The 7,182-nt window shown below is 36.2% G+C and overlaps 1 protein-coding gene across 1 annotated transcript; it reads left to right on the top strand.

Annotated features, from left to right (window-relative positions):
- The first annotated feature begins 3,309 nt into the window (after positions 1-3,309).
- Positions 3,310-7,182, top strand: LOC106662258 (hexamerin-like). The gene is made up of 8 exons (XM_014386205.2): positions 3,310-3,454; positions 4,518-4,636; positions 4,700-5,536; positions 5,601-5,765; positions 5,840-5,968; positions 6,135-6,450; positions 6,511-6,647; positions 6,708-7,182. The coding sequence occupies exons 1-8, from the start codon at positions 3,325-3,327 to the stop codon at positions 6,990-6,992; spliced, it is 2,118 nt and encodes a 705-aa protein (XP_014241691.2). The 5' UTR covers positions 3,310-3,324; the 3' UTR covers positions 6,993-7,182.

Raw genomic sequence — 7,182 nt, forward strand, 5'->3', positions numbered from 1 at the left:
GGCCGTTTTCTACCAGGGTCACGCTCCAGGTGTCTTCGCAGGTGTACCAGAAATTGTTGAATATTGGGAATTTGCTACCCCCGCCCATATTAGCCTGACATTACTCCTGCAATTGCACTTTTAACTAAAAACCATATAAATCTTTAATTAATACAATGTTTAATGACTAAAATTACATGTCTTCCGATCAATTTTTTTCTTCAATTAGGAACACCCAGAGATCCTTAAGTAGTGACTGGTCGATAAGAGTTTATCAAACCCAGAACCTGAATTAGTCAGAGGACGAAAACAAGTGACACACCAGACATTTTTTTTGTTGTTTTTATGGTAAAAAATATCTTTCAGTAGTAAGGTTGTAAACTCCGGCAGAGTTAGTCGGCAGAGTCTGAAGAAAAGGTAAATTACCGTCCCGAAACACAGTAAAAACATACAATCAAAAAGGTTAAATTGCTGCATTAAAAAAAAAAACAACTACAAGTAAGAAAATAACCAACCAACAAAGAAGAGCTAAAAAATATCTTTCAGGAACTCTATATACATTTTCAATCTGTAAAATGTTGTTTTCTTTGATAGTTTTATTTACTTTTTTTTAGGTTTTGATTAGATTTGAACGAAAGTAAATCGTTTCCGGAGCACCCTGACAAATATATGTTATAGCGGAAGATACTGAAACTGAAAATTTTAATTGAATTTTATGATTTATAAATCTTAAAATTAAGTCTTCCCATAAAACAAATTTTATATTTTCTAAACAGGAAAACAATACATAATAATTAATTAAATGCAAATATTAATTACAATTGCATTTATTGTGATAATTGTTTTCAATTTTTTGTATGTAAATAATTTATTTTGCCTATAAATTTTATGCATTTTTATAAAATTCCAAGGGTTACCTTACAATATTTTTTCAACGTCAGCTGGGTTTTGTTTTTTGACATAATAGTCTTGAATGGAATTTTTAAAAAATCGTCAAGTTAAACAAACTATTGTTATATTTTATTTTATTTATTAAACTAGAAGTGTTATTTTTATCAAAAAAGTGTTCAGACGTATTTAAGTGAATCCTATAGAATTAAATAATCGTAAAATACCAATAGCAAATTAAATTATATTTCTTTCTGTTGACTACGGAGTGATGAATCTATAATTCGGACGTTACCGATCATTTTGGTCCGCCTAACCTGGCTGGGTTGGTTTGTCGGACGCGTTTCGGCATTTTGCCATCCTCAGCGGCGTAAATTTTCATTGAACTACTCGGTTTTTGTAACATGAACTGCGTTGGTGACTTCGAAATTATTCAAAATGGTTGGACCAAAGCGCTAGTTTAGGTTAAAAAAAAAAACAGGCTAAACCGTGGTACTCTTTGTCACCTGTTACGGTAACACTGTAATTGGAACGGCTTGTGGTTCAAATGCAGTGTATTAACTGGAACTGCGTTGGCGACTTTTTAGTCATCTAGCACAATTCTAGAGAATGCAAGCTGAAAATTTAAACAGATCATTCGTTAGTATTGATGACGAACCTAATTTTTGTAATTAATTAATATTTATGAAATGTATTGGTTAAGACAAAAAAGACAGTGTCACGAGCGGGATTCGAACTCACGACCTTCGGCTAAATACTAACTAACTTCCCATCTCAACATCACCTCTCGAATTTTTCCTCCTTTTTGCCATTTTTCAAATGTCGTGTGATTGATTCTTAGCGACAAATGAAATGTCCACGGAGAGCTGAAGAGTTTAATTATTAAATCCATTATAGTTCGTGGTCCGATTGACCAATTAACATTTTTCAATTAATTAATATTTATCTTAACCAATACCTTTCATAAATATTAATTAATTGAAAAATGTTAGTTGGTCAATCGGACCACGAAACATAATGGATTTAAAAAGTAAAACGAAGTATATCTTCACGAAAGCTCTCCTTGGCCATTTCATTTGTAGCCGAGAATCAAATAGATTACACGACATTTGAAAAAGTCAAAAAGAGAAAATTCGAGAGGTGAGGTTGAGATGGGAAATTAGTGTCGGAGCGGATCGAAGTCGCGATAGCTCAAGTGATAGAGCAGCGGCGTATTTAGCCGAAGGTCGTGGGTTCGAATCCCGCTCGTGACACTGACTTTTTAATCTATAATGGATAAATCTAATCTGGCTAGATCTAGCTATAATGGGTTTAATATTTAAACTCTTAAACTCTCCTTGGCCATTTCATTTGTCGCCGAGGATCAAATAGATTACACATTTGAAAAAGTCAAAAAGGAGAGAAAATTCGAGAGGTGAGGTTGAGATGGGAAGTTGGTGTCCGAGTGGATCGAAGTCGCGATAGCTCAAGTGGTAGAACAGAGGCGTATTTAGCCGAAGGTCGTGGGTTCGAATCCCGCTCGTGACACTGACTTTTTTAATCTATAATGGATAAATCTAATCTGGCTAGATCTAGCTATAATGGATTTAATATTTAAACTCTTAAACTCTCCTTGGCCATTTCATTTGTCGCCGAGGATCAAATAGATTACACGACATTTGAAAAAGTCAAAAAGAGAAAATTCGAGAGGTGAGGTTGAGATGGGAAGTTAGTGTCGGAGCGGATCGAGGTCACGACAGTGCAAGTGGTAGAGCAGCGGCGTATCTAGCCGGCCGAAGATCGTGGGTTCGAATCCCGCTCGTGACACTGACTTTTTTATCTTAACCAATACCTTTCATAAATATTAACTAATTAAAAAATGTTAATTAGTCAATCGGACCACTAACTGTAATGGATTTACTAATTTTTGTAGTAATTTTTGGACTATCATACCAACCCAGCAGAGTATAGACGAAATAATCGGTAATGATTGGTCTCGACCAAATTATTCATGTTAGAAAATTCCCATGTATTTTGTACCATTTTATTAATCAAATCAGTGTGGAAATGTCAAACGCTCTAATATTTAACTGTCTAAAAACCTTTCATAAAACGCCATGCTGCAACATTTTTATGCGATAACATTTGTGAATATTTAAGTAGAAGAAGGAATATAATAAATCTGAGACCTGTTCTATACCAGCCTAACGATCCTGTAAAAAAAATTTACAGCGTACTGATTGAAAGCTTAAGTTGATATATAAGTTAATTCATTCCTAAAGGACTTAACGAAACATATTTTGGCATTGGATTCATACATAGATTTCTACCAGTTCAACTTTACTGTTTCCCCTCTTCTCCCCTTTTCATTATTATTTTTTCTTCAGGGCCTAACAGACCATGTTTATTATCAAAAGTGGGGAAGATCTCGAAGTAAAAAAACGCCTATGGGGAAGGGGCCGAGGGGAGGCGAGATAAATGGAGTATAAATTGGGTTTCGTCCGTCCAGAGGGTACCAGTACCAGGATGAAGGTAGCACTGCTCGTATTCGCCCTGGTTGCAGCGGCGCAATCCTCCGTCGTTCCCGTGAACACCGAGGAAAAAGTCGGTAAGTTGAATTTTCTCAAAAAATTAATTTCAAAAATAATTAACTGTACAACTCAACTTAAGAGAAAAAAAATTAATACTCTTAACAAGAATACAAATTTTTTAATAAGCCTTTGGAATGCTTATTTATAATTTTTAAAAATAATTTATTAGCTGTATACTATAATATACAATATAAATTGTTAAACAAATATAAACAATTTAGAAGAATTGACTAGAAATAACAATTTTTGAGACATGACAAAGGATTGAAAATAAGGATTGAATATCTACTTTAGCCTGTTCAACTAAATTTTTTATGTTTTTTGAGAAATAAATTTTTGCCTAAAGTTAACGCTAAGTATTTAACACTTTCTGGCCAATTTATTTCACAATCATCGATGGTCGATCTTTAATAACAGGACGCCTTCTTCTGAAGAGAATCGTTTCAGTTTTCTCTACATTGATTTTGAGCTTTTGAGCTTATTTTATGCCGGGATTCGTACATATTTTTAACATTCCTAGATAGCAATCTTTTGGGTGGACTATGGGCTTTAAACACAAAAAAAAAGAATAGGGCAATCAAAAATGACCATGGGGGCACTCCAGCTATCCAGGGCAGGATAGACAGAAAACAGATCAGGAAGAAGGGATATTTGCAAACAACAGTTCCATACCACTCTCTCTCACTCCTTAATACAATCTTTCCAATTTATGCCAATTTCTCCCAAAGAAACACAAGACCAGAATAAAGTACTGAAGAAGTGTGTGTGTGTGTGTGTGTGTGTGTTGTGTCAATTTCACATAGTTATGTAATATGAAGTTTTTGCCTCTGAATAAAGTTTTTTTATTGATTTGATTTTATGTTTAGAGACTATTCCACATACACTTATTTAGTTTGGGAAGAAAATCATTTAGTTCTAAGGGTTTATTTTTTTAATAAAATTAGCATTTAGTCCAAAAATGAAGTATTTCCTATATACTTCGATATAAAAAATATTTTGAAATAGGATCTGAAACATGAATTTTCTTCTAATGAATTTTACCGCATTAAATTGTTGTAACAAAAGCTCTATTTGTTGTAGCTGATGCTGAGTTTTTGAAAAGACAAAAACAAGTCCTTGATTTGTACGTGGGACTACCAAACTATGATGCTTTTGAGAATGAGTTTTCCAAATATGAATTCCCTGTTGAGGATTTCACTGTATGTAAATTTTCTAAATTGTGATATTAGTAAGTATTCAGTACTAATTTACATTGTTTTTAGGACCCTCATGTGGTTGAGCGTTTATTTGAAGTAGTGAAACATGGTTTTCTACCGAAAAAAGCTGTCTTTTCACTAAACTGCCACCACACTCTTTATGAAACGGTCAGCCTTTTCGATGTGTTTTTCTTCGCCAAGGACTTCGACACGTTTTACAAGGCGGCTTCTTGGGCCAGAGCGCACGTTAACCCCGCGCAATTTTGTTACGCATACTCCTTAGCCCTTGTACACAGGGACGATTGCCACGACTACGAACTTCCTCCGTTCTATGAGGTTTTCCCTCACTATTTCGCACCACATCACGTCGTCGACGATCTCTACAACGACGTCCTTCTCGGAGTAAAAGAAAAGAAATACGAATACAACAACACCGGCTATGAATTCAACTACCATTCTGGAATGTTCGGCGGGCCGCTTAGCCTCGATGCCTACAGCCCCCATCTTGAATACAAAGTCAGCTACTTCAGAGAAGATGTGGGTGCGAACGCTTTCTACGCGATGTGGCATCTCCAATTCCCACCATGGTTTTGCCCAAAGAAGTACCATAAGTCCCACTGGTTCAAGGAAGGCGAGACTTTCTACTATCTTCACCAACAACTCTTCGCACGTTACACAGTCGAAAGGTTGGCCAACGGTCTGCCCTACGTCGAACCGCTCTACTGGGAAAAGCCGCTTAAGACTGGCTACAACCCAAGGGTCACCCATTTCAACAGAGTTCCTTTCTACACCAGACCTGACGACGTGGTACCCAAACAATTGAACAAATTTCTTGTACACAAAGCGCAAGTTTATGAAGAACGACTTTACGATGTTGTCCACGGAATTTCCTTGTGGCCAGAAGTAAGTTTACACAATTCCATCGGTTCTTCAACCTTCAAGCAATTATTTCATGAATTCTGATTAGGATAGCCACAACCTGACTTTCTTGAACAATGAAGAAGGAACTGACTTGCTCGGTAAATTGGTTTACGGTGCTTCCACCAAGGAACATAAGGATTATTTCGGTCAATTCTGGCACACATCCTTGAACGCCCTGGGCTATGTCGTAAAGACCAGCAATGACCGCAATGTAACTACAACGAATTTCGATAATTATTTTTAATGATGTAATTCTGGACTAGATATTCAATATTTTGTTTTTAGTACGTTGGCGGAGCTTTGACCTCACCACTTACTTCACTAAGGGACCCTGCCTTTTATAATTTCCTCAATCGTGTGGTCAAGTTGTTTCAATCGCAAAAGAAGAAGTTCCACCCATACATGAAGAAAGACGTAAGAAATTCGTTTTTATAAATTACACCCTGAATCAAAATATCAAGTAATTTGATGTGTCTATCTTCCCTGGTTTGTTCTGTGAGACCAAAAATGTAAAACGATCAAATCACCCCTCAGAACACATTGAGAAATTTCACAAAATGCTAATGGTTTAAATTTTCAGCTTGACTTCCCTGGAGTTGATGTCGAAGACTTCCATGTAGATGAACTTGTGACTTACTTCGACCATTTTGATTACGAAGTCACCAACGCCGTTCCGGTTAGAAAAGCCGATGACTACAAGACACTACACTTTTCTGCAACCCAATACAGGTTAAACCACAAGCCGTTCCATTACAACGTTACCGTAAAAAGTGACAAAGAGCACTACGGTATGGTCAAAGTTTTCTTAGGGCCTAAATACGATTCATTGGGACACGAATTGAACCTTGAACAAAAAAGACTGGCCTTATACGAGCTCGACAGGTTCCCAGTTAACCGTAAGTATCCTTTGATTTTCACCTAATCGATATCGCACTGTACAATTTATAAAATTCTAGTTGTTCCCGGCGTTAACGTGCTGACACGTAGTTCAAAAGAATCACCGTTCTTTACTGAAGATAAGGAAAGCTTCAGACAAATGTACAATAGACTTGAAAGGGCAATGGAAGGCAAAGAAACATTCCATGTCAAGAAGGTAATTATTAAAATTTTAAAAAATTAAAAAGAAAGAAACTAACGTTAACTAATTTTACAGTGTCACTGTGGAGTACCTGACAGGTTCCAGCTCCCGGTTGGAACCCAGAGCGGACATCCTTACTCCGTCTACGTAGTCGTCACCCCGGTCGAAAAGACATTAGAGGTACACGACGGCAAAAAATTCTACCTGGCCTGCGGATCGCCTAAGCTTTACGATTCCCGTCCTTTCGGTTTCCCGTTCGACAGGCCCGTCCACGAACATGAATTCCACTTGGACAACTTGTACCACAAAGACGTTCTAGTCTTCCACAGAACTGAGCACGAAGTCAACCGTGTCTTATAAATAAAACATTAAGCTTGATTTTATACTGTATTGTTGTTCAATGTATAAATTCAAAATTAATTAAAATCAAATTAAAAAGACTACAAAAATAATCGTACAAAACATTTGACAAAATGGGAAATTAATTGTAAACATAAAATTCAATGTAACAAGATTAGCATAAATAAAATATCAAAAAGAGTAAACTGTA

This window comes from Cimex lectularius, unplaced genomic scaffold (assembly GCF_000648675.2).
Source record: "Cimex lectularius strain Harlan isolate CLEC.00 unplaced genomic scaffold, Clec_2.1 scaffold19, whole genome shotgun sequence".
In the NCBI taxonomy this organism is placed as follows: Eukaryota; Metazoa; Arthropoda; class Insecta; order Hemiptera; family Cimicidae; genus Cimex; species Cimex lectularius.

Coding starts and splice junctions, on each gene's coding strand:
- LOC106662258 (XM_014386205.2), top strand. CDS start 3,325: ATGGAGTATAAATTGGGTTTCGTCCGTCCAGAGGGTACCAGTACCAGG. Junction 3,455..4,517: donor GAACACCGAGGAAAAAGTCG/GTAAGTTGAATT, acceptor TATTTGTTGTAG/CTGATGCTGAGTTTTTGAAA. Junction 5,537..5,600: donor GAATTTCCTTGTGGCCAGAA/GTAAGTTTACAC, acceptor AATTCTGATTAG/GATAGCCACAACCTGACTTT.